The following is a 25,941-nucleotide window of genomic DNA, read 5'->3' on the forward strand; positions in this document are numbered from 1 at the left end:
TGATGAAGATCCGCAGTTATCTAGATGATGGTCAACTTTGGATGTTGTTTTCTCCAGTAGTGATAAATGATATGATGATTGTCCAACTCCATAGTGGATACACTGACAATATGATTGCACTGGAGAGTGGTCCTTAGGTGACTCAGAATAGTGAAGTAGCTTGTCATTAGTATGTGTCAGTAGGAGTTGAAGTGGTCCATAAGTATGGCCATAAGTGGGAGCATATAACTAGAAGTGGCTCAAAAATAGAGCCCTGAGGAACCCCTCATCTGATCATCGTTGCTTTACTTTTATAATTCATCAAAGATACAAAACGTCCTGGTTAATCGACAAATATCTTAAAGGTAGAGTTGGCAATTTTTCAAGAAACATAAGTGAGAAACAACCAAGTCAGTTTTTGAATAACTGTGCAAGACCGTCTTACCTGCTCTTCTGCTCCTCAGGGGACAGAAGCTCCAAAATCCACTCTGGTCTTATTTCTTTCTACTGAGGACTTCCTTTTCTTCTCTTAAATTTGAACGCGATTTGTTTCTTGCGACTCTCAGCCATGTGCAAAGTATACAGTGAGAGCAGCGGAGCTACAATGAAGCTAACTGCTAAGCTAACCGGATACATAAACCATAGCTCTCAACTCTCACGCATTGACCGTGTGACACACGCATTTCATCAATTGCACACGCTCACACGCATTACTTTGAAAATCTCAATCTTGCAATCAAAATCTCACTCTTGAAACGCACGCGTCCGGACGCTTCGCGTCATGGCGGAACCAATTTGCGGTACAATGGTTTCCGCACGTCCAGTAGTAGAGGGAACACAGCTGCAAGGACCGCCGCCGCGCAAACAAGTTTCCCTCATGCAAAGTGAAACACTTGTACGGTCCGTGATGTGTGCGAATTAAATGGTAAGTCGTCATGTGTTATTACAAACTGTAACATGAAAGCAAAGTCCGTCTAAAATAGTGACCGTCTTGAATCGACCAACAGCATGCCCCCCCCCCCCCCACCCATCAACAATCTCACTCTCAACAGTCGTCAAAAGTTGAGAGGTATGCATAAACACTAGAAGCGTGCAGCAAGAGGAAACTAACGCACACTGGTATTATGTGAGCGCATCAGAATGATGTCATGTGGGACAACTGATAGATAAGCAATACCCCCAGAACCTGGGGGACAGAGGAGGGTGAGAGCAGGAACAAAACTCTGACCAATCCATGGGTCAGAGTTTTTACAGGCCTGCAGCTCTCACAGAGATCTAATTTTTAACCTCCTTTTTCTGCATACATAATGTATTGAATACCTTTCTGAACAAGATTACCCACTATAACTTTATTTCAAGACGATTAGAAAGCAACATGCTAGGCTAACCCACTAGCTTGTTAGCCCGTAGATAGTTGACCTCTTGCTGTTCAGCTTGTGCCTGACCCCAATCACCAGTGTTCAACCCGGTTAAACACATGTTTGTATTTACCAGCGGTCACGTTTCCTTTACTTTATTTCAGCAGTTCAACAACATGCATCATTTCTACAGTTTTTATAGACCAGCCTCGGGACTCTTTGGGTAAAATGCTGTACCGACGTCTAACTGTAGGATTTCTCTCTGCGTCGTTTCTTAAACTCCCACATGACGGATCAGCTGGTCATCCTGTACTGTGTTGTCTCTCCGTCTGCTGTATTGATTTATAAAACACACAAACTAAAACTGGTTGTGCCGGCGCTGCTGCGGTGAAGTGTTTGTGATGTTTGGGGTTTCCATGGCTCTTTATGTGTCCCCTGCAGGTAGCCAGCTCTCATTATGAAGCCGTGTAAACTGCTCACATCAGACCCACACCTGCTTCTCATTGGGACCGAGCTGCCGCCGCCGTCTTTTATACCTAGGAGCACAGAGCAGAGAGCTTTGTACCTTTGATCTTTACACGTATGCTGTAAAAATACCGCTCCTGTGCAGAAGGGTTATGTTTTCCTTTAGCTATGAGTAATTTTGTGAACATTTGCAGACGTGCTGCTTGAAGCTGCTGCGTGGCTACCTGCAGAGGCTCGCAGGAAAACTGAAGCACCAGCATTTTCCCTGCAACACAAAACCCCTGATGTAAGTCATCATGCGCCGTGTTGGACCCAATGCGTGCAGTTTTACTCTAACTTTAAGTGGAGCTACTGCAAATGAAGGGATTAACCAGATGTTTGGAGATTAAACAGACATGTAAGGGTGCAGGTTTATTGTAAAGTTGAGTTTAAAGCTGCTCAGAAACATGATTCTCCTTGGATTGATTTAAATCTCTCTGCTAGGAGGGAGAACTGTAAAAAATAATCCTTGGTTTCCAGTCAAAACTAAGCCAAGGCGGGAGAAATGTTGCTTTTACCGCGCCATGGTGTCCACCTCTGTGGACCCTGGTTTCATCCTGCTTTAGAGGATCTTCTGGATCAGATGCCTGCAGGATCTCTGGGAACGGCTTCCCAGGAGAACTCTGTATTTCAATAAAAAGTCTTCTGTAAACTTTTTGGTACGTGGGCCAAAATTGTCAAGTCAAAGGAAGTCAAGGGCCAAAAACATGCTGCTGTTAATTTTTTGCCTGCTCTACAAAATATGATTTATCATATGATTATCATTTTAAATTATTAGTCCAATTTTTTTAAGAAAATAAATGTGAAAATCATTGTAGATCCAGACTTTAAAAAAGGGTTTTGCTCATTTGTCATATTAAAAGATGTTCTTCCAGTTTGCAAATTATTCTGAATAATTTAGTTTGAGTCTTTAACAATAATAAACTTAACTCTTTTTGGTCTAGCAATGTAAGAACAGTATTTTGGTCGGTTGTTCTTTGAATACATTTGCTCTAATTAAACAAGTTTTCATAATTGAATTCAAAGCAGATTTATATCCTCCAAAGTCTGAGTAATTAAATATCATTGTATAGAGGTTTCTATGAAATTAAAGAGAATGTCAGAAGTGTGTTTATTACAAGATGAATACTTGTTGTACGTAACATTTTCAAATGTAGGATTTGAATTTCCCTGTAATAATTTTGCCCTAAAAACTAAAATCTTCCATCTGCATCAGCCACCTGGACCAAATCTTTCTTGAAATGCAGATGGGGTGGGTTTTCATGTTTTCTGTGATGACAGATTTTACATTATAGACTAAATTAGCAGGTAGAAAGCTCAGGTTTAAAGAAAACTGTTATCAACTATCAGGTGGATGAAAATATGTTCTTGTCCCCAGACCCATGATAGAATCTGCATGAATTCAGAATCAGAGCGTTCATTCTGGGGCTTCAGGTGTTTTGGATATTTGCGACCACAGAGCAGGACATCGTCCACTTTGCCGTCTTCAGCACTTTAAGGCAGCCTCCCTGCATAAATGACCTCACCGGACCAATCCCAGAAAATAAATAAAAACTGTCAGCTAACACGGCTGAAAAGGGAAAGTGCCGCTTCTCTCTGGGTGGCAGATTGTGCGTTTTACGACGTTCTCTGAAGAGGAAACTTCTCAGTTGGTAAGTGCCTCAATTTTTACCGGTTTTAAAGCTTCCTGGGCTCCCAGCAGGACAGAAGGGCTCATTTTTCTCCAGTAAAACCGAACAAAATGAAAAGATCAGGTGTAGAGAAAAAAGCAGCAAAGTTTTAGTTTTGCAGACGCCTGAGCTTACAGTCACTCTCTTTGACATTTGAACCTTTTTGTCACATTAAACCTCAAACTTTGGGCCATTTTATTGGGATTTTACATGACAAACACCGGGTAGAGCAGAACTGAATCGAAGGAAATTATTGTGGTTTTCAGACGGAAACAAATCTGAAAAGTGGGGCGAGCGTCTGTATTCAGCCCTTTTTACTCTGATGCCTCAAATTTAAGTCTATCTGTGTGTAAAAAAAAAAAATCTAAATGTTGCATCAAAAGTCAAAACTGCTGATGCAGTTTTATAAGAGCTTCAATCTAAAGTTCAAATCAGTGAATGTAAGTTCTATACAAATGCATGCAACAATTTTCATGCTTTTGTAAGTAAAACGGCCTCATAATTCTTTCTAAGTCACCGTTTGGCACAACTTAGAGTTGCTCCGTCCCAAAACATCCCAATAAAGCCCCAGAATTAGTGGTATGAGAGAAAGTTTGAGAGGTGTGAATACTTTTGGAGGCGCTGTGATTTATGTTGAAGCTAAAATAGCAGCGCTGCATCATTGCTGCTCCTGCCACACGTTCTTTAAAAATGTGTGATGAACAACCTGAAAAAGCTCTCAGGGACAAGGCCTCTCAGCCTGAACCGTGTGCGGGTCAGAACCGAGCGTGTCGACACTCCAGAGTAATTTTAGTCTCAGCTCTGACCACAGAGATGCTGTAATTAGGGGCAGAGCTTCACACCTCGGCCTCGTTAGAGACCAGAGGCTCAGAATTTCACTTAAATCACCTTAAAAAACGCTGAAGCACGTTTTTTTTCCTGTGAAGTGATGCTGGTTTGTTTTGGTTTCTATGCGTCTTGATGCTTTTATAATTGATTTCTGAAATTAGAAAAGGCCATGTAAAGTGATTGGTTCTTTCAGAATGAAGTGATTGGGTTCAGATTTACTTTTTTTCTGTTGGGTTGTGCAGCTTTAACCTGAGCTGCTGTGCTCTGGTTTGGTTGCAGCATCAGAACCACAGATCCAGGCTTTTCAAACATTTAAAAGTCAAAATTAAACATTTTTTCCCCTTTACGGACTTCATTTGGTCCTGATTCATCTTTTTGAAGCTAAACTTCTTTTTATGTCTCATTTCTGTTCGTTTCATCTTTTAAAGTTGCTCCAGAAAACTAAACTGTTCTGCTCCTTCATGTAACCACTGACAGCTAACCCCATGCGTTACATCAGGGGTTAAAGCCCTCATGTAACTGAGTACTAGAGGTGGAAAGAAGCTGCCTCTCTCACTCCTCCCTGCGCCAGAGGTTGGAGCAGCTGAGCTCCAGGGTTTCGCACCAACTCCTCAGACCAGCAGCTGCACCGACCGAAGGGGAATCAGAGGCTCCTAATTTATTCCCACCATGAAGCAGCTCTCTTTCGCGCGTCTGTGCTTCCTCTGCTGCTTCCTGGCTGCAGTCTGCGCCCAGGATGCCGCTGAGCCCGACGCGCTCCGCAGGGGGCTGACATGGCAACACAACGGGCAGGTCTTCAGCATCCTGAGCCGCGGCGCCCAGTACAGGCCCACCACGCGGAGGCAGGCCGGTTCCCCCCGCCGCAGTAACCCGGTGCTGGTTCTCAGCGGCGCCAACGACACGGCCCCGGTCGCTGCGTCCCGGGGGGCCCCGCGGGTCCCCGCCGCCAGCAGCTCCGCGCAGCTGCGCGTAACGGCGCGCCAGCAGGCGCAGCCCCGGGCCGCTGGAGAGGGCACCTCCGCCCCGGGCAACAGGGAGGACGTGATGGTTGGAGATGACCCCTACAACCCCTACAAGCATCACGGCTACGACCCCTACTACAACTACTTTGACTCGTACCACAGACCCAGGCCCCAGGCGCAGCCCCGGCCCGGATACGGAACCCGCTACCACCAGCACGGTGAGCAGACCCACTGGAGACGTTTTCTCTGTCAAAGAGAAGAATGAATTAATGTAAAATAAAAAAAAAAAGCTGTTTTTGTTGATGGATATTTTCTGGTTTTTTGTTTTTGCTGAAATTCCCGGTGATAAAAGTGTAACCTGCAGGTTTTATTGGCTCATTACTCCGGCAGCTCAGGCCCCCAATCAGCTCCACAGCTAAGGAAACCCAGATGTTTACTGCCTACTGTACATGGCTGCTGTAGGCGCCCTGATCTCTGCACCTTTACAAGAGACAAGTACCGAGGCTGTGAGACAATTAACATGAACACAGAAAAAATCATTAAGAGATGGGCTGAAATAAAAGATTAAAAAAAATGAGGAGATATTTGGGATGTGAAGGAAACTCTTAAATCTGGGTTTGGGTTCTAAGCTGGAATAAAAGCAGAAAGTGGTCAGCAGCTCTGCTAGTGGGTCAGACGGTTAGGAGTTCAGATCTGAAACCTTGGAAAAACTAAAGATGGTCCTGAGATTCACAAAAATTAACTGCAACTAAACAACAACTGTTTTGTTTTATTCTACCAATAATTCAGATCATTCTGGGGAATTTATTTTTTAATGCTTCTGATACATTTGGACCAGAAATGACCTCCTTCTGTATCTGAAGAGTCACTCAAACCCAATATTCACCAGAAACACTCAGACTGAACCTGTTCAGCTTATTTTGGACTTTGGGAGGAAGCAGAGGCACTCAGATAGAATCCATGATGCAATAAAATCATCCACACACACACACGCCGGGTCCAGTTCAGATCAGAACCGGGACTTTCTTCCTTTAAACAGAAAAGTTTGCTGATTAACTCAGAAATACGTTCAATCAAACTGCATATGTGATCATTTTAACTTTGATGCCAACTTAAACTGGAAAACTAAAAAAAAGGAAAGCACGCTCTCATCTCGTCCGCTGAAGTTTACCATAAAGGGAACAAAGTTCAGGTTCCTCACAGACAAGGAGGCGTTGTGGTTAAATCCCATTTCCAGGTGTGCAACCTTACCCTCCACGTTTCAGGCTGAGGCTCAATGAGATATAACTTTAAAGGAAAATCCACTAATTAATTAATCAAATCCAACTCATCACAGCATTAGAAAATAAAGACTCTCTGTGAAAGTAAAATATTTCCTTAGAGTTTCTGTTTGATTTCACCTTAAAATATGTGAAAATATTCCTCTGTGAAAAGATCAAACAGTTTAACTGATAAATGTTTCATATGTTCCTCTGGTTGTTCAACTCGTTCACAGCAGAATAAAAGTTACTGCTTTATTAATTACATATTTTAAACTCATAATTCATGATGAACTGTGGAGAGAAAATTTGCTCTCCCTCTTTCTTACCTGTGGAAGGATGTGCAGCGCCCTCTGTTGGTGATGCAGCTGTAGTTACAGTCCTGAGCTGCAGGGAAGGTGAAACAACCAGAACAGAAAAAGTTATTTCTTCTTTTCAAGGCTGTGAATTTAAATCTGCCGTGAAACTTTATTTCAAACCGATTTAAATACATCAAAGTGGTGATGTAACGCTCGCTGGCAGGCGTCGCCTCACCAGGGTCCGACAGAACCAGCTGACCCAGAGGAGCTGAGAACCACTGCTGTCTCCTGCTGCAGTGGACCTGAGCACAAAGCTCTCATCTACACTTTCTGCCTGAAAACTATGAAAAGCTGCCGTTGATTCGTGTTCGGACTGAAGGAAAGTGTTCCCTCACGTGAACCAACTTCCTCCTGGTTGCAGGTCTTCCGGATCTGGTTCCTGATCCATATTACATCCAGCTCGCCTCGTACGTCCAGAGGACACCGATGTACAACCTGCGCTGTGCCGCTGAGGAGAACTGCCTCACCTCGTAAGATAAAACCGTCCTGACTGGACCTTGGAGGGTCTGCTGGTCATTTGTCTCTCCTGTTCTACCTTCAGAACCTCCAGGAACCTCCAGTAGACCTGCAGCCTGAGAGCAAAGTGCTCTGCTGAGACATTCTGCACTGAAATCAGACAGAGGAGAACCGATTATTACGACATCTCAGTTTGTGTCAGGAAGCTGTGTTTTCACATTTCCTTCAAACTCTCTTTGTCTCCCCTCCGGCTTCAGATCTGCTCAGTACGCTCAGGATTACGAAACCAGAGTTTTGCTGAGGTTCACTCAGAGGGTGAAGAATCAGGGAACCGCGGACTTCCTGCCCAGCAGGCCCCGATACGCCTGGGAGTGGCACAGCTGCCACAAGTAAGTAGCTCATCCTGGAAATCTGGAGGTTTAATGTGACGCCAGGCAGGACCAAGGCAGAAATTCTTCTATTAGTGTAAAAGCATAGTTAGGTTGCACCATAACTGGAGAAAATCTGTGAATATTCCAAGAAACGTCAAAATAAAGAAGCGAGAGATAAGGGAATAAACATTATTTTGGTTTTAGCACATAGCTAATATCACTTTTCTTTAGTCGGTACATATTAAAATAAATATTCTGTTGATGCTCCAGTTTTATTAATAGTTACAATTAGATCAGACCTAAAACCAACAGGTGATCAAGTTCCTAAAGAATGAAGATATGAAGAGAAGGTAGAAGATGGGACAGAAAACTCTTATTTAGAACACATACTGAAACACAACCACATTTAATCACATTCAGCTTGAGGTTGAATGTGATTCGTCAAACTGGAGACAATCTGTCAGCGTTGGGCATTTCAAAAAATGTCTAATGTTTGAGAAAATATTGCCTCTACAGCCCAGAATCATAAGAAACTGTCTTTAAATGAAACTAAATTTTAAAAGGTCCAAATTCTGTGCCCTGAGGAACTCCAGAAGTGATTGCAACAGAAAAAAAATGATTTTCTTTCTACTGATACGTTTATTAGTACAGCACCACCATAAACTGGAAGATTTTGCATCTTTTTAGTCATATTTAGATGTATTTTTATGTGGAGATGAACCTCCGCTGTGCGTTTGTTCAGTCACTTTCACAGCATGGACGAGTTCAGCCTGTATGAGCTGCTGGACGCGCGGACCCAGAGCCACGTAGCCGAGGGTCACAAGGCCAGCTTCTGCTTGGAGGACACTTCCTGCGACCCGGGATACTACCGCCGCTACGCCTGCACCTCCCACACCCAGGTTCAGACACATTCCCTCGTTCTACTATGATTATATCCACCGGTCCACCAGACGGACCTGTTCGCTGCTCTCGCTTGAGTTTTTACGACATTTCAGTCTGTTAGTTTTCATCCAGAGGCATTCACACTAATAGTAAAAAGCCTTGAAATAAAAATAAAAAATTAATTCAATTTTATTTATATAGATCCAATTAACATCATGTCATCTAAAGGCTCTTTCCAAAGTCAGCTTCCATCAGATCCTCCAGGTTGGTGAGAAAGTTTCCTCTCTAAGGAAACCCAGCAGGTTGCATCAAGTCTCTCCAAGCAGCATTCACTCCTCCTGAAAGAGCGTAGAGCCACAGTGGACAGTCGTCTGCATTGTTGATGGCTTTGCAGCAATCCCTCATACTGAGCAAGCATGAAGCGACAGTGGAGAGGAAAACTCCCCTTTAACAGGGAGGAGAACCTCCAGCAGAACCAGAACCAGGCTCAGTGTGAACGCTCATCTGCCTCCACCCACTGGGGCTTAGAGAAGACAGAGCAGAGACACAGAAAGCACAGAAGCTCACATTGACCCAGGAGTACTTTCTATGCTAGATGGTAATAGAGGATGATCTGCCTCCCCTGATGATGTCACAGCTAACAGAACACCAGACCAGGTGTACCTTCTATGGAGAGAAAAATGACAGAGAACAAAAAGTTAAAAGCTGAAATAACAACAAGCAATGCAGCGGCAAACTCTTTCTTTAACACATTTAGAAAACTGCAGCTTTTGGTTTGATTTGGGGGAATCCAACGCTCAGAAATCAGTTTTATAGCAAAATGACCAGAACAACAATTATTGGTAACCTGTAACAACTCCTGGCTGTTCTGGTTCCTGAGGATAAGGAGGAGCTGATCTTCTTCAAAATGGGAAACAAAAGAGACCATACTATGAGATTAACTTGCTATTCAAACATCTGTGAAACCCAACCTTAGCTTCCTCTCAAGGCGGAGAATGAAAGAACATTGGAACATTATTTCCAAAATAAAACACAACAGTTCATTATTTAAAGGAGCAATAAGCTATATTTCACCACTGGGTGGTGCTTGAGCACCGTCTGAAGACCAGAACAAGATGTATAAGAAGCTGCGCCTCCCTCCACCTCCTCCAAGCAGCAATGCAGACCCTCCTTTCCCTTCTGATGCATTGCCTTCTATGCACATATATGTAAAGGATAAAAACATCAACAGAAGTAAATAACTCATAACTTTATAGGTTACCAAGAAAACGTGTTGATCTGCTGAGGTGTTCTCAGCCCTGTTGCTCCAATGCTGCGTTGCTCTGAAGGTGGTATTTTAGGGCAGGGAGGGGCGAGAGCCCTGAGTGGCAGCTGTTCACGTGCACGTGCACGAACGTGTCCGTGCGCGGTCTGGTCCGGCTATGTAAACAAGAGACTGGAGAACAACGCAGAGATCATGTTTTTTTTTTAGTTCTTTCCATCTAAAATAATGAAATTTTCCTTGTTGCTCCTTTAATCAGATACACTGTTAAAAATGTTGGTTTATTTAATATATAAGGAAATTTTATTCATGGCTGATCGTTGCTGTTGTTTATGTTCAGGGTTTGAGTCCCGGATGCTACGACACCTACAACGCTGACATCGACTGCCAGTGGATCGACATCACCGACGTTCCACCTGGAAAATACATCCTGAAGGTTCCCTGGGCTCTTTATTTTAGTTTTATATCAGTTAGTGATGTCCCATTAACAGTGGCGTCTCTGACATTATAAGGTCAGTGGGGCACAAAAACTCAACACCTTTCAGCAGCAACTGATTATTTTGTATATATACACACAGATGTTTATAACAGAACTTTACTGGTAAGGGAATCTGTCTTTTTTACAATATTACTCTATTAAGATCGATCCTGTCCCACTGATTATTGTGACCATAGAGCTCCACAGCGACATCTGGTGGCCCCACTGGCCCCACATGCAGAGACGCCACAGCCCACCAGTGAAAACTCTCATGTCCCAAAACACAAGATGTTTGGTTTTGGTTTTGTTCGGTTTTCCGGTCTGTCTGGTGAAGACGGCTCCCGGTGATTCCTCTGTTTGTCTCTCTGTGGTTCTCCTGCAGGTGACAGTAAATCCCAGGCAGCAGGTTCCAGAGTCCAACTTCAACAACAACGTGGCTCGGTGTCATGTGCAGTACACGGGCAACGCCGCGCACTTCTCTGGATGCACCCTGGAAGGGTAACAACCTTCTGTTCTTCGTCACTGGTGGGGAAGCAGCAGGTCCAGCGTTAGGCTGGCCTCCAGCCGAGGTTAGCCAGGAAGGGATGGAGCCAGAAACGCCTGATCAGCAGAAAGGAAGGACACATGGAGCCCCGATCCATTTCTGCTTTAAAAGATGGTTCAGATCAGCTGATTTTTTTATTGTTAGATGCACCAAATTAAAAAAAATGTTGACCTTTTCATGTGAAAATGGAAACATTTTGTCCCTGAGCCATGAAGAAATCCCTTTTTCTGCAGCGTTTGACGCATTGATCTCACACTGAGCCAGTTTCCAGGTCTCAACACAGAGCTGGATTCAGGTCTGGACTTTGACTAGGCCATTCTAACCCATCAACATGCGTTGATCTAAACCGTCCCACAGTATCTCTGGCTGCATGTTCAGGGCGGAGGTCCTCCACCCCAGTCTCAGGTCTTCTGCAGCCTCTCGCAGGTTTTCCTCCAGGATGTTCCTGATTTAGCTCTGACCTGCTGAAGAGCAACCTCCCCTCAGCATGATGCTGCCACCACCATGTCTCACCTGATGATGTGTTCAGGACAGTGTTATTTTCACACCACCAGAGGTGTCAAGTTACTAAGTACAAATTACAATTCAATGGTCATATAGCACCAGTTCACAACACACGTCATCTAAAGGCAGAAAGGAAAGTTTTAAGATTAGTCTTAAAAGTAGACGGGGTGTCTGCCTCACGGACCAAAACTGGGAGTTGGTTCCACAGGAGAGGATCCTGATAGCTAAAGGATCTGCCTCCCATTCTACTTTTAGAGACTCTAGGAACCACCAGCAGACCTGCGGTCTGAGAGCGAAGTGCTCTGTTAGGAACATACGGGGTAATCAGAGCTCTGATATATGATGGAGTTTGATTATTAAGGGCTTTATACGTTAGAAGAAGAATTTTAAATTCTATTCTTGATTTAACAGGAAGCCAATGAAGGGAAGCTAAAATTGGAGAAATATGATCCCTCTTGTTGATTTTCATCAGAACTCTTGCTGCAGCATTTTGGATCAGCTGAAGACTTTGAACTGCATTTTGTGGACTTCCTGATAGTAAAGAATTACAATAGTCCAGCCTTGAAGTAACAAATGCATGGACAAGTTTTTCAGCATCACCACTGGACAGAATGTTTCTAATTTTAGTGATATATCCTCAGGTGAATTTATACTTGCACTACAAAAACAGAACTTAGAATAAGTAAAATGTTCTTGAAATTAGTGTATTTGTCCTTGATTTGAGCAGGTAAATACGATTATTTGCCAATGGAATAAGATTTTTGCACTTAAAATAGGAACAACTCATCTCCATCACCTTATTTCAAGTGCAGGATGTCTAATTATCTTATTTTGGGGGTCAAAATACTCATTCCATTGGCAAATAATCTTTTTTTACCTGCTGAAATCAAGGACAAATACACTAACTTCAAGAACATTTTACTTATTTTTAGACCGGTTTTTGCAGTGTACTTAAGTAGAAATTTTGGTTATTTATATTTTTCAGCCTACTTTTTACATTTTCATGCAATTATCTGGACTTTCTACTCCTGACATTTTGAAAATACTCTCATTACTTCTAGTTTATTTTTCGTTCTGGCTTGTCAATGAAAAAAAAAATAATATTCAGATAACTAGCGCTACCTGAACAGAGTGATTCTGGTTGTGGTCGGAGGCAGTGCTGCACCAAAGCAAACTTAAGGAGAAAAACCCTGTATCTATACTTCTGGAGTAATAGATGAGAATACTTCTGACACCACAGAGCATTTTACATCTAGATCTGACCTTGGTCTCATCTTCAGTCCATTTAAATAGGACTCCTTAAAGCCTTTTTTTGAAAAACAGAGTCAGAAAATGAGAAAAAAAACGAATAAGCAAACAGTTTTAAATGACAAAAAACTTGTGTTAATAAAGTAATTAACAACCCCTGTTTGGATCCTTAAACCTAAACACAGTGTTGGTCCAACTAGACTCAGCATGTTCAGATTATGCTTCATAACAGCAAACATCAGCAGATTTCAGGGTTTATATGGAAGCTGAAGCAGCAAAGTTTACAGCCAGCGTGATAAAACAAGCGTTGTGTGAATTCTGAACCTTGTCGCCAAACATTTCCTGCGGCTCATCGCTGTTTGTTTTTATTTCCGTCCCGCAGATACTGAGAAGAATCCTAAAAATGAGCCTGAAGACGAAGTCGGAGGCCGAACCCAACGAAGTTAAAGCTTGAATCTGTTCACATGTGACCCAAAAAAAAAGAATAATTTCTAACCAAAAACACCAGAGGCAGGGAGGTGAAACATTTCTACGACAGGAAACCGGTTCTGGTTGTTCTGAGTGAAGTAGCTACCTCACAGCTGGAGTTACTGCCGTCCTGCTTCTGCTTCGGCCCTCGCTGGCTTTTCCTATCCATGGCGTTTACTGACTGAATCTTATTGTTTAGCATTTTAATGGTTGAGGCAGAAATTAATGATAAGAAGGTTCAAGCTTCATATTTTAGTCTTATTTTCATCTGTGTCAGAATCCCAGGGAAATATGAGCGTCACGTCAGAGTTCAGAGATAATTTCTGCTAATTCTGCTCCTCTCTGTAACACAAAGACAGCCAGAGCTTCCTGCATGTTCTCTCTTGCTTTTTATGTACAACCTGTAAAATACAGCCTGAGATTTCAGCTTTAATGTTTAATTTAATCATTTCATTTGTCCAGCGGGTATTTCTTTTTACAGGAAATTAATTAAAAGTGTGGTCACTCCTTTCTGGTGCTGAGGAATAGATCTTTGACTTATGCTAAAAACAATGTTTTCCCTCTGTTGTTTTTTTAATTTCTATTAAATACCAGCTGACGTCAGATATCAGTGGATGTGTGTTTGCGAGATAATTTCACTGTCGTCCTCCGTCGCTGCTTCAATAAAGTTTGCTTAAATGTGACCTCCTGCGTTGCCTGTTGGACTGTTAAGCTTTATTTTAGAAACCCGTCTTCTTGATGTTTTCTGGCGGGAAAAGCAAACAAGGTGCATCACAGAAGAATTTATTCACTTTAAATTTTTTATATTCAGTAACGTTACAACAACAAAACTGGTTGTTTTGTGTCAGAGAAACAAAAAGTTGCACGTAATTGTGCTGTGGAAGGAAAACCACACATCTGAAAAGAGTGGTGCCATTTTTATTCCACTTCTGTTCACTGCGACGCCCCAAAATAAAATGCAGAGCATCTAAATGCCCACAGAAGTCCCCTCATAAGTGAATGTAATAAATGTGAAACACGAATGCATCACGTTTCCACTGAGCGTTTCAGGCCAGATATATTTTTTTAATTGTTTTGCATTGTTTGTTGGGTTTCTAATTGTGTTTTTATTTATGGTCCTCACACTTTTAAATTTCATTTCATTTACAGCCACACTTATACTGGTATCATGAAGGAACTAAATTCCTGGACTTCGCTCTGAAGATGCTCTTGTTTTATTCCACAGACTTGTAAAGCCTCGAGTTTGTGAGAAATCTGAGTTTTCTAGGTTTACGACTGATATAAATGCTTTTGTAAGCAACCGTCGAGTTATCAATAATGTTTTGTGTTCAGTTGATGAAGCATCTTTAGTTTTCGCCTTTTGATTTTTATTCAACCATTTTTGTTTTCTGGTTGTTGAAACATGTAATAAGAGGAACGTTTAAGATTAAAAAAAGTAATTAATTAAGTAATTTCTGTTGTGGGTTGTCAGTTTCCAGGTCAGCCACTAGATGGCGATGTTGCGTGGAGGCTGCTGATGCTGGGACACTTTGCGTCATTAGATTATAAATGAATGTCCCCAAACGATATTAGGTTTTATTGAATATCCTAAATGCTGATACAAAGATTTAGGAATCTGATGACACTCAAAAATCATAAAACTAGTTATAATAAACAGTAGTAATAATCAGTAATTACCCTCTTAATGACGTCAAAGGTCTGAAACTGTTTTCTTCGGTCATCCCACTGTGCACGCACCAAACAATTAAAAAAAACTTTACAACTGATGTGGTGTCATTGATAAAAATGTAAAATTGCCTTTTATTACATTAGCAACTTAATGATGACAGAGCAATAGTTAATTCTATTTTTATTCAGCATTAGATCTGCTTATTTTCACAGTTTTCTAACAATAATAGCAAAAAAGTCGCCCACGTAGGTTTAATTAGCGTGTTTTTTTAATTCTAAGGATAACGGGTCCGAGTGGCGGCTCTCCTCCTCCCGTCTGACTGCCAAAGATCGTCTATTAGAACGATGAGCTGCTCAGATTGAAAAACCAAAAGCCCTGTTTAAAGGAGGAAGCAGAAAGCTCTAACAATATTTACATAAAAACTCATTTTAAAAAACACAATATTTAATGTATCATTTTATGGGAAATTAATAGAACAAACAAAGATAAAGGCAGCATCGTTTCCAGGTGGCGTTGTGCGGCGGTATTTTCTCACAGAGCTCTCACTGTGCAGAATCAGTCATGCTGCCCTGGGAGGAGAGCTACAATGACCATTTCGGCAAAATACTGCAGAATACAACAATTTACCCCGTGATGTCAGAAAAACAGAAATATTGTCAACATTTGTCTGATTTTATTTAATTTAATTATGAATGACAACAAAAAAAGAAACAAATTAGACATTAACAGTGATTTAAATCAGTCACTTTTTGGCTCACCTAATGATGTATATAGTTTATTTTTTATCTGCAACTTGTAGTATTCACAAATAGATTTAGTAACAAAAAAAATGGAAAATCGGTATTTCAAATATGACAAGATTCAATTCAACATCAATTAAATTTTATTTATATAGCACCACAGATAGCCACAGTGGACAGTCGTCTGCATTGCTGGTGGCTTTGCAGCAATCCCTCATACTGAGCATGCATGAAGCGACAGTGGAGAGGAAAACTCCCCTTTAACAGGGAGAAGAACCTCCAGCAGAACCAGAACCAGGCTCAGTGTGAACGCTCATCTGCCTCCACCCACTGGGGCTTAGAGAAGACAGAGCAGAGACACAGAAAGCTCAGAAGCTCACATTGACCCAGGAGTACTTTCTATGGTAGATGGTAATAGTGGATGATCTGCCTTCCCTGGATAATGTCACAGCTAACAGAATACCAGACCAGGTGTACCTTCTATGAAGAGAAAAATGACAAAGAACAAAAAGTTAAAAGCTGAAATAACAACAAGCAATGCAGATTGGAGAGCAGTAGGAGAACTCAGCAGAGAGAGAGAAATAGACCCTGATGTCCTCCAGCAGCCTAAGCCTATAGCAGCATAACTATAGAGGTAGCTCAGGGTAACATGAGCCACTCTAACTATAAGCTTTGTCAAAAAGGAAAGTTTTAAGTCTAGTGATTATTTGTTCTTTAATATAATTGGATTTAAAAAAAACATAATTCTACTCATGCATTCCAGTGAAATATGTGCTCTGCGTCTAATAATACAGAGCAGTGGGATGTCACCGTGGGGCTCCCAGGAGCATTCTGGGGCCAAAGGTGGAGCCCTGTGGTGTTGGAACCGGGGAACCCACCGCCTTCCCTGGACACAAGCGCCCTGCTCTGACCCCCCAACCTAACCCCAATTTAACCTGATTGTTGCTGTTTTGGCTCCGTCTTAATTTGGCTCCAGCGCACCAAACAACACCGGCTCTTCGTGCTGGTGAAAACGAGTCGGAGTGAGCCCTCCTGTCCCCGCCCCTCTCTGCTCTGTCCATATGTCAAAGTCTTTGTGTTCCTGGAGCCGCGAGGCGACCGAAGGGAAAAACAGCTGGACGCGCCGCTGCCCTCCAGCCCCGCACACCGGCTCTCTCCTCCGGCTGCCCACCCTCACCTAGACACGGTACGGTAACCCAGAGCCGACCGGGACTCCCGGGCCCGGCGGCTCCAGCGTTTTCCACCCGAACCGCCGGTTCGTCCCGTTTTTTTTCCTCCCCCAGCAGCTTTCCCCGTTAGCCTGTTAGCTTGCTGGGGTAACCCTCTGATGCTGATTAGCCTGTTAGCTTAGCCGCTGGTCCTGCTGGAGAATGGACGGCTTAGATCAGCTGGCAGCACCCGTCCGGACCGGACCGGACCGAACCGAACCGAGCCGCGGAGATTCTGTGTGAGCCACCGGAACCCGTCCTGGAAACACCCAGTTCGCCTTTTTAACTCCGGCTAAATTAGCTGGAAACCTCGAAAGCTGCGTTCAGGTGTCACTAAGTTTTTACGTGAAAAAGAAGTTTTATCTGGAAGCGCTGCTGAGAACAAAATAAAGGTACAAATAGCGCCGCTAAAGGCGTTACATGCGTCATTTCTAGGTGGTTATGTCTACTACTATTCATCGTAAGCAACTAAATCAGAAATTATTTTATTTTCATAGGGGAAAAAAACATAAAAGTGCTTCTATTTTGGTGCAAAATTAGTGAAAACTGAGTGAATTATAGAGCCGAGCAGCTTCCTTGCTGAAGGCAGGTCCTGGGTTCGAATCCCAGCCGTGGATGTTCTCCCTGTATGTGCGTGGGTTCTCTCCGGGTGCTCCAGTCCAGAAATATGACGGTTATGTTAAATTGCCTCCAAATTATCCTCAGTAAGGGTCTCCATGGTTGTGTTTGATTTATTTTTTTCCCTTCAGGATCATGTCTGTTAAATTTACTGAAAAAATTAAAATTAAATTAAATTAAATTAAAAATTAAAGCAAAGTTTACTTGGATCAACTTGTTTTTCCTTCAGTCCTTTTAAAGGAAACTATTCATCAGCAGGTCGACAGTCCAGGAAAACCAGAACTTTGCGTCTGTTTCTGGTGTTTCAGCTTTTTTTTTACAAGGTTCATGCTGCAGTTTTAACCTCTTTAATGTAATTAATATTAACTCAAAACCCCAAATAGTCTTGAGTGCTTCCAGATTTTCTCTCCTAGGTCTTAAATTAAATTGTAATATGAGAAACAGAATAGAAAAAAAGCTTTATTGTCTCCCAGTGTGGAAACTGGTGAACACACGGGTAAAAAAAAAAAAAAAAACTGTAAAAACAAATAAAAAATAAAGAGATTAGTAGAGTTATTAGAAATAGCGCGCTGACATTTAAACACTGAGGATGCAGATTTAAAGCGATACACACCATTTGTGTATATTTATGCATAAATAAACAGATTATTTGCAGAATTATTACCTACTGAGCAGCAGCTGCTGGGAGGAAGGATCTGTGATGACGCTGCTTGGTGCGCGCCGGATGCAGCAGTCTGTCCCTGAAGCCATTGCTGCAGATTAATCAGCACAACCTGGATTGGTTGATAATTTGTTGTTGTGCTCTGATGCAGATGATGTTTATGACATGATTTATGCCCAGACTGTGAGCATCTCTGCAGAGACGAGCTGAAACGACTCTGTTCCTGTTAATGCCGGGGTCAGCAACCAGGCTCAGTTTCCTCACCACTACAGAATAACTACCGCTCTACTTTAGAAAGCAAAGCGCTTAGAAATATAAAAATCACCTCATCTGAAGCTAAAAAAACACTAAATTACTTTTAAATGAACCATCAGTGCCTTTCTGTTGCAGAAAATGTACAGATAAGCTGCTAAAACCAGTGTTTCTTATTGCGTTGGTGATTAAAAACGTCTTATAATTTGGTCTTATAAGAGCGTTCTTGTGGCGTTCTCCTTCCTGCTGGGAACCTTTCCACTTCCTCTCTACGTTGTGTTTTAGTGAAAGTTTAAAGCGGGGTGATCTGAGGTGTCGTCGAGCCTAAAAACGCTCCAATTTAGGCAGATAAAGTTAGATTTAACCTGCGGACGCTATCAGTTAAACATCTGTTCTCTGCCGTTATTTACAACCAGTCAGGCTGGACGATAATTCAATAACAATATTTATCAATCGATAGGAAAAAAAAGAATCAATAAAAAGTTAAATAGAATAACAGTTTTCCTTCTTTTTGCATTCTAGCCATGCAGGTTAATATTAGTCATTTAAATCCTCCCAGCCAATCACAACGCAGACCCAGGAACCAAGCTCCGCCCCTTCAGAGAGCACGCATTCTTTTTTCTGTTTTAAAAGCTTGCAGTTTTGGTAAAAAGTTGGTAGAATAAAGATTTCTAAGGAACAGCATAAAATGGCCAGGGCTGCACTTAAAATATATGTTTTGATTTTGTTGATAATTATTGATATCGATCGATATAATTTATATTTTATCGATACGATTTAATGCCGTATCGTCCAGCCCTGATCACGCTTCAGGCTGGCGCCTCTCAGTGAAGCAGCGCAGCAACAGGCGGGGGAGGGGCAGAGCCAAATTTGGATTTCTGTGAACGAGACCCGAGTGGACCCGCGGATATCGACCCAAAGGGTCAAATATTCAGCAAGTGGCTGAGGACCAGTAGAACGTTTAGCTCGGTTCGACCCAGATGTGATTAAAGAAGCTTTTTATGGTGGATTCTGCTGAACCGTGCAGCATCCCTGGTCCTGTTGGTTCTGGTTCTGGTTCTGGTCAGTGGTTCTGGACCCTTCTGAAGCCCTGCAGGCTTTCGGCTCTTGGTTCTGATCCCAGCCGGCGTCGGGTCAGCCGAACAGGAGCAGCTCCTTTGATGGAGTCCGCCCCCACCGACCCGGTTCTGTCTGAAGGAGGCCCGTTTGGGCTCGGGTTATTCTGGTTCCTCGCTGCCTGGGATCAGCTGATCACGTAAACACAGCCGCCAGATGTCTGCCTCCTATTTTTGACGGCGGCTTTCCGAGCAGAACTGTTCTTATCCGGGCCGGTCCGTTTCTCTAAGCTGCATTTATGGGTTTTCTTCTCCTGGCCGGCGCTGCTCGGCGGTTCCTCCCACGCTGGAAACGGACCGCCGAGCGACCCGAAGCCTTCAGCTGGAGCAGAGCCACGCCTGGTCTCTGGGTTTTTTTTTTTTTACTCCACGGACGTCCTGGTTCTGTCCCCCGGTGGACGCGTCCATCAGGGCTTTCTGGGCCGCGGCGCCGACCCGTGAACAGGTGAGTCAGAACCAACGGAGGAGTCCCGTTTTCTCCAGACATCTCGGTTCAGCAGAGAGGACTCAGAACCCGAGTGAGAGGAGGAACATCTGGTTCTGATTGTGGGCCCGCCACCTGGTGCCGGCACAGATCCGGGCCCTGGAGCGGGCCTCCTGTGATCCGGCGGAGCTGCAGCCGACCGTCAGTTCTGCCCTCGCAGAACAAACTTTAGTTAATGTGGGGAACCGAGGTTCTGGTTCAGTTCTGTGGGTTTTCCGGCTTTGGTGGGCTTCTGGGTTTTGGTTCAGCGCCTCTGAAACGTTTAGAGATGGATAAGTTATAAGTTATATAAACAAAATAAAATAGTAGCAATAAAAAAAAATTATAAAAACATTATTATTATTATATATATTATTATTATTATTATTTTATATATTATTATTATATATGATTATTATTAACATATATAATATTATATTACAAAAGGTCTGCAGTCTGACGCCATCTTGTTTTAATCCATCGTCGCTGGTTCACACCTTTAAAAGTCCTCGTTTAATTATTACCTTTTTATAAACTTTTTAACTTCATTTATTTTTAATATTCTATCAAAATCTATTTTTTTACCGTTAAAACATCAAACGTGTTTAAAAAACTAAACATTTCGCCCTCCTCTTTCGTGTTTCTGTCTCCGCCACTGAACTCAAAAAATATTATCTTGTTGTTTTAGAACTTATGTTCTAACATTAATTTATCATTTTTGTATCATTTTATCATTATCATTTTATCATTTTTTATCATTTTATCATTTTTATCAATTTATCATTTTTTTAAAGTGGGGTTCTCTGGGGTAGAGACGAGTAGTCAGTATCTGTCCTGTCGGTTTACAGGAAGTAGTTCTGAATCCGTTACGGTTCGCTAATTATTGTGCCGCTATCGGTACAAACCCGGTTCTACGTAGTTCTGTCCGTCCCAAACGGCCGAGGAACACAGAACCATGTTGTCTAAAAACAGTCATCCATGTGACCCGGGTCCAAACGGGCCTGGATCAGAATCACATTAGGGAACCCAGCGTGGTTCTAGGGTTCTGTCAGCTGAACTGTGCTGCTGTGGCTGGTTCTGGTGATACCTGCAGCCCTGATGATGATGTAGAACCTCCTGACCCTGAATCTCCTGACTGGACGGGAATTCCACTTCCTGTTTCATTCCTGCTGATGAAATCCTGGCGGTTCCGTCCAGGTTCTGCCTGGGTTCTGTCTGGGTTCTGCCTGGGTTCTGAAACGTGTTTGTGTCCCCTGCAGGTCGCGAGGCCGATGATGCGGCGTAAAGATGGAGGCTCCTGAGTACCTGGACCTGGACGAGATCGACTTCTCCGACGATTCAGCGGTGAGTACGGTGAGGAACCGGGCTGGTTCTGATCCAAACTAGTAACAATGTAGATCATGAAGCTGCTTAGCCAGCGTTTCTGAACGGGTCCTCGGGCCTCGTTGTGGTTAATCGCCTCTCACACGACCGGCGGAACCGACTGACCGCCTGCTGCAAATGTTCTGTTGCTCTTCCAGTACTCTGTCACGTCTCTGAAGAACATCCCAGAACTGTCCAGAAGGAGCGATGGTCCGGCCGAGGAGAGACCAGGTGAGCCCAGATGTTTTCCTCTCGTTATTCTCCTGTGAACGAGTCCGACTCCTGATCCGTGGAGCCGGATCAGGAGTCGGAGAACTTTTTAACGTCTCTTTGGACTCTGGCTGCTTCGTTTTAACTCGTTTCCTGTCTGCGAAGCTTTTATTAAGTTTAACCCTGAATGGCTGAACCAGTCAGGAACCAATCAGGAACCAGTCAGGTAACAGTTAGGAACCAGTCAGGGAACCAGTCAGGAACCGGTCAGGTACCAGTCAGGAACCGGTCAGGTACCAGTCAGGAACCAAACAAGGAACCAGTCAGGAACCAAACAAGGAACCAGTCAGGTAACAGTTAGGAACCAGTCAGGAACCAGTCAAGAACCAGTCAGGAACCAGTCAAGAACCAGTCAGGAACCAGTCAAGAACCAGTCAGGAACCAGTCAAGAACCAGTCAGGAACCAGTCAGGAACCAGTCAGGTAACAGTCAAGAACCAGTCAGGTACCAGTCAGGTACCAGTCAGGAACCAGTCAGGAACCAGTCAGGAACCAGTCAGGGAACCAGTCAGGAACCAGTCAGGAACCAGTCAGGTAACAGTTAGGAACCAGTCAGGTACCACTCAGGAACCAGTCAAGAACCAGTCAGGAACCGGTCAGGAACCAAACAAGGAACCAGTCAGGAACCAAACAAGGAACCAGTCAGGAACCAAACAAGGAACCAGTCAGGAACCAGTCAAGAACCAGTCAGGAACCAGTCAAGAACCAGTCAGGAACCGGTCAGGAACCAAACAAGGAACCAGTCAGGAACCAAACAAGGAACCAGTCAGAAACCAAACAAGGAACCACTCAGGGAACCAGTCAGGAACCAAACAAGGAACCAGTCAGAAACCAAACAAGGAACCAGTCAGAAACCAAACAAGGAACCAGTCAGGAACCAAACAAGGAACCAGTCAGGGAACCAGTCAGGAACCAAACAAGGAACCAGTCAGGAACCACTCAGGGAACCACTCAGGGAACCAGTCAGGAACCAAACAAGGAACCAGTCAGAAACCAAACAAGGAACCAGTCAGAAACCAAACAAGGAACCAGTCAGGAACCAAACAAGGAACCAGTCAGGGAACCAGTCAGGAACCAAACAAGGAACCAGTCAGGAACCAAACAAGGAACCAGTCAGGGAACCAGTCAGGAACCAGTCAGGAACCAGTCAGGGATGGAGCGGCTTTAGCAGTTAGCTCCTGATATTTAGCCGGTCTGGACGGGTCGGTTCTGCTCGTCGCTCCGTTTCACTTCCTGTTCTGCTGAATTGGCAGAACACAGGAGACCCGATCGTTGCGTCTTCCTCTGAACTACTTCATAAAGCAACATTAGAATTTAAATGTAATTAATTTAATTTAATCCTCCAAGTAATCCGTCTCAACCTTTAAGACCCGTTAACCGTTTCTGGTGATGGAAAGCAGCCAGAGCCGTTAAAAGGTCCAGTTAGATCCCAGAACCCGGTGCTGAAAGCTCTTTTCCTCCTGCAGCTCCGGCCATCACCTGGAGCCGAGGAGGCTCCGCCCACGGCGGCGGAGGAGGAGTCAAACCGGCGGGACTCGCCGAGGTCCACAGTAAGTTCCGTCCGGTGAAGCGGGTCTCGCCCCTCAAGCACCAGCCGGAGGCCACAGACTCCGACTCCGACGGCAAGGCCCAGAACCGGGGACCGGGTCCGGGCGAGCAGAACGAGGCCGGGAAGGAAGATGGCGGCGGCTCCGAGAAGCAGAGCGGCGCCTCCACGTCGTCGGAGGCGCCCGGAGGGAAGGCGAAGGGCGGCGGGAGCAACCCTCAGGTTCTGTTCGGGGAGCTGGAGCACTACGACCTGGACATGGACGAGATCCTGGACGTGCCGTACATCAAGTCCAGTCAGCAGATGTCCACGCTGCCCCGCGTCCCCCACGACCGGCGCCCGCCACCCGGAGGAGGAACCCTGGAGAGGAGCCGAGGAGGAGGCCCGAGGAGCGCCGCGCTGTCCCACAACGAGCCTCTGGTTCTGGGCGGCAGCTCGCAGACGCCGGTGGGTCGACCTTCCTGCTAGGGCTGGGCGATAAAAAATAAATCTCAGTTTTTATCATACCAAATCTGATTAATCGATTTTTTTTTTTCCCTCCTTTTTGTTTCACAAAAAGAAATTAAAGAAATTATTTTAAAACCTTGCTTTTTATGTCAAGCATTTGGTCAGGGAGTTGACCTGAATTCAAAGTGCAACTAAAAACAAGATGGCAGCCGTGCCATTATAAACAATGAAAATATAACAAAACATTTGCTGCTAGTGGTATTACACATTGAGCTAAGAACAGGCTTCACTGCACTTGTGAACTTCAAACTAAGTTTAAAAAAAAAAAAGTAAATAAGTAAATGAAGTACCTTGTATTATGGTAAAAAAAAGTTTCCACTTAACAATATTTTGACAATATATTTACCTAAACATATATTCAGCATCACATGCTGTTCTCTTCATGGAAACCCAATGAGTGTATTGGCAAAATAAAATCCAGATTTTCCAAAAATGAAATCCTAAAGAATTGTAAATTTGAATTAATCGATTAAATCGATTTATGGCCCAGCCCTACTTCCTGCTTCTGACCGCGGGTTCTGAAGGTTCTGTGGCGCTGGGAGCCGCGGGTTCTCCTCCTGGTTCTCCTCCTGGTTCTCCTCCTGGTTCTCCTGCTGGGTGACCTGCTCTCCTGCTCCTTGTCTCCCTGCAGTACTGTGTTCTGTCCCCGGTGAAGTGGTCCGACCTGAGGAAGTCCAAGTCCATGGATCCAGACCTCCACCACCTGCACCGCTCCCCGGGGGGCGGGGCTTACCAGCCGGAGCCCCCCTCCTCGGGCCTCCTCAGCTGCTCCTCCTCCCTCTCCTCCTTCTCTGACGCAGGTATGACGTTGCGCTTTCGTTTTTTTTTTTAAATCTCCGCCTCGTGACGACACGGCGGCTCTGCTTCCAGACAAGCTGCTGTCGGCCCGCGTCTTCCCGGACTCCCAGAGCCAGCGTTTGGGGGCGGAGCCTCCGGGGGGGCTGGCGTTCCCCCTGGCGACGTGCGGCGTGGGCAAACAGGACGCCTCCAAGGCCTGGGCCGCCGCGGCCGGAGGCGCCGGCCTGAGGGGGTTTGGGGGAGCGGGCGGGGAGGTGGACGAGGAGGCGAAGAAGAACCAGAACATCATCAACATCGTCAGAGAGGGACAGATCTCGCTGCTGGTGAGCTTTTATTCTGAAGGGTCTCCTGTAATAATCCCTCATTTCTATACAAGCTGGGTGAAAAGTGGCATTGTGGGATTGAACGTGTGGCTCCTCCTCCTCCTCCTCCTCCTCCTGCAGCCTCACCTGGCCGCCGACAACCTGGAGCTGATCCGCGACGACGACGGGAACAACCTGCTGCACGTGGCCGCCTCCCAGGGCCACGCCGACTGCCTGCAGCACCTCACCTCCCTGATGGGCGAGGACGGCCTCAACGAGCGCAACGCCCAGCAGCTCACCCCCGCCGGCCTAGGGGTCAAGGTCAGTGGGTCGCCGGTTCAAACCCCCGTTGTGTCCTTAGGCAAGACGCTTCACCCGCTCCGCCTGCTGCCGGTGGCGCCGGCTCAGCGGATGACAGCGAAGTGGGTCCTCAGTAGGGCTGAACGATTTAGTAAAATAATCTAATTGCGATTTTTTTTTTTTTTTTTTTTCTTAATACTGTGATTTTTTATTTATTTTTTTTCAGTTTAATTTATCATGTCTTTTTAAACATATACAAACAACAAATCAATTTGTTTCCTCGCCGTGTGGATTAGTTGCTAAAAGACCCGCAGCATCTAAACTCAGAGCAGAAATGATTGCGTTCTGCCTACAATATATTTCAATCAAAATTGCAATTTTGACTTTTCTCTGCGTTAACCACAAGCAACAAAAATGGCCTCTAAATAAAGATGTTTGTAAACAAGGACTATTTTAAACAAGAACTTTTAATGTTTCTGTTGATCAGATTATTATTCAAGAGAACAACTTTTAATTTAATTGGACATCAATCCTTGTTGAACATAAAGTCCAACCAACAAGCAAGTCTATGTATTAAACTGATTGACCTGTACTTAATGCTATGTATGATTATACAAACTCTAATACAAGTAATAAAATTAGATTATCTCACTGCTGCAACTGTCTTCCCTTCCATGTGGAGGCAAACCTACTTTAAACATTTTACCAACACCTAATGGACGAGTCTAATTCCCTAATTGTTACATAGCCAAAAATTGCAGACTCTGCGATTTGGAAATTGTTTGGAAATTGATTTTAAATCACGATTATATTGAAAATGCGATTAATTGTTCAGCCCTAGTCCTCAGAACCTGCTTCAGGTTCTGCTCGCCTCTCTTAAGGCCCCACAGTAGCACTGCAGTCAGGCCCGGACTTTGACTAGGCCATTACCTCAGCGAGATGTTTCGGCCCGTCGGTTCTCGGTTAGCTGCTGCTGTGTTTGGGGTCGTTGTTCTGACGG

At 44.2% G+C, this 25,941-nt stretch overlaps 2 protein-coding genes across 4 annotated transcripts in view; both read left to right on the forward strand.

Moving 5' to 3' along the window:
• The first annotated feature begins 3,372 nt into the window (after positions 1–3,372).
• On the forward strand, positions 3,373–13,814 carry LOC105921604 (protein-lysine 6-oxidase). 2 transcript variants are annotated; one of them, XM_012857452.3, is made up of 8 exons: positions 3,373–3,493; positions 4,817–5,519; positions 7,281–7,389; positions 7,633–7,764; positions 8,489–8,645; positions 10,230–10,325; positions 10,750–10,865; positions 13,046–13,814. In XM_012857452.3, exons 2-8 carry the CDS (start codon positions 5,009–5,011, stop codon positions 13,050–13,052), a joined length of 1,128 nt encoding a protein of 375 aa, XP_012712906.2. In that variant the 5' UTR covers positions 3,373–3,493; positions 4,817–5,008; the 3' UTR covers positions 13,053–13,814. The 2 variants fall into 2 exon arrangements, with proteins under 2 accessions (XP_012712906.2, XP_036000172.1); XM_036144279.1 differs by lacking the exon at positions 3,373–3,493 and having other exon boundaries at positions 4,766–5,519.
• Positions 13,815–16,584: 2,770 nt separating this feature from the next.
• Positions 16,585–25,941, forward strand: part of LOC105921613 (synuclein, alpha interacting protein) — a 19,010-nt gene continuing 9,653 nt past the window's right edge. The window contains exons 1-7 of one of the 2 annotated variants that reach the window (XM_036144281.1): positions 16,585–16,726; positions 21,114–21,201; positions 21,378–21,450; positions 22,955–23,481; positions 24,173–24,341; positions 24,412–24,662; positions 24,783–24,962. In XM_036144281.1, coding sequence (XP_036000174.1) covers positions 21,145–21,201; positions 21,378–21,450; positions 22,955–23,481; positions 24,173–24,341; positions 24,412–24,662; positions 24,783–24,962 — 1,257 coding nt within the window. In that variant the 5' untranslated portion in view covers positions 16,585–16,726; positions 21,114–21,144. The remainder of the gene's footprint in view (positions 16,727–21,113; positions 21,202–21,377; positions 21,451–22,954; positions 23,482–24,172; positions 24,342–24,411; positions 24,663–24,782; positions 24,963–25,941) is intronic. The other variant, XM_036144280.1, reaches the window with a different exon arrangement.

The sequence above is a fragment of the Fundulus heteroclitus genome, chromosome 12 (assembly GCF_011125445.2).
Source record: "Fundulus heteroclitus isolate FHET01 chromosome 12, MU-UCD_Fhet_4.1, whole genome shotgun sequence".
NCBI lineage: Eukaryota > Metazoa > Chordata > Actinopteri > Cyprinodontiformes > Fundulidae > Fundulus > Fundulus heteroclitus.

Bases quoted from the DNA above. Each gene is read 5' to 3' on its own strand.
- LOC105921604 (XM_012857452.3), top strand. From the start codon at position 5,009: ATGAAGCAGCTCTCTTTCGCGCGTCTGTGCTTCCTCTGCTGCTTCCTG. The intron at 5,520-7,280 runs GTGAGCAGACCC...TCCTGGTTGCAG, and splicing joins AACCCGCTACCACCAGCACG to GTCTTCCGGATCTGGTTCCT. The intron at 8,646-10,229 runs GTTCAGACACAT...GTTTATGTTCAG, and splicing joins CCTGCACCTCCCACACCCAG to GGTTTGAGTCCCGGATGCTA.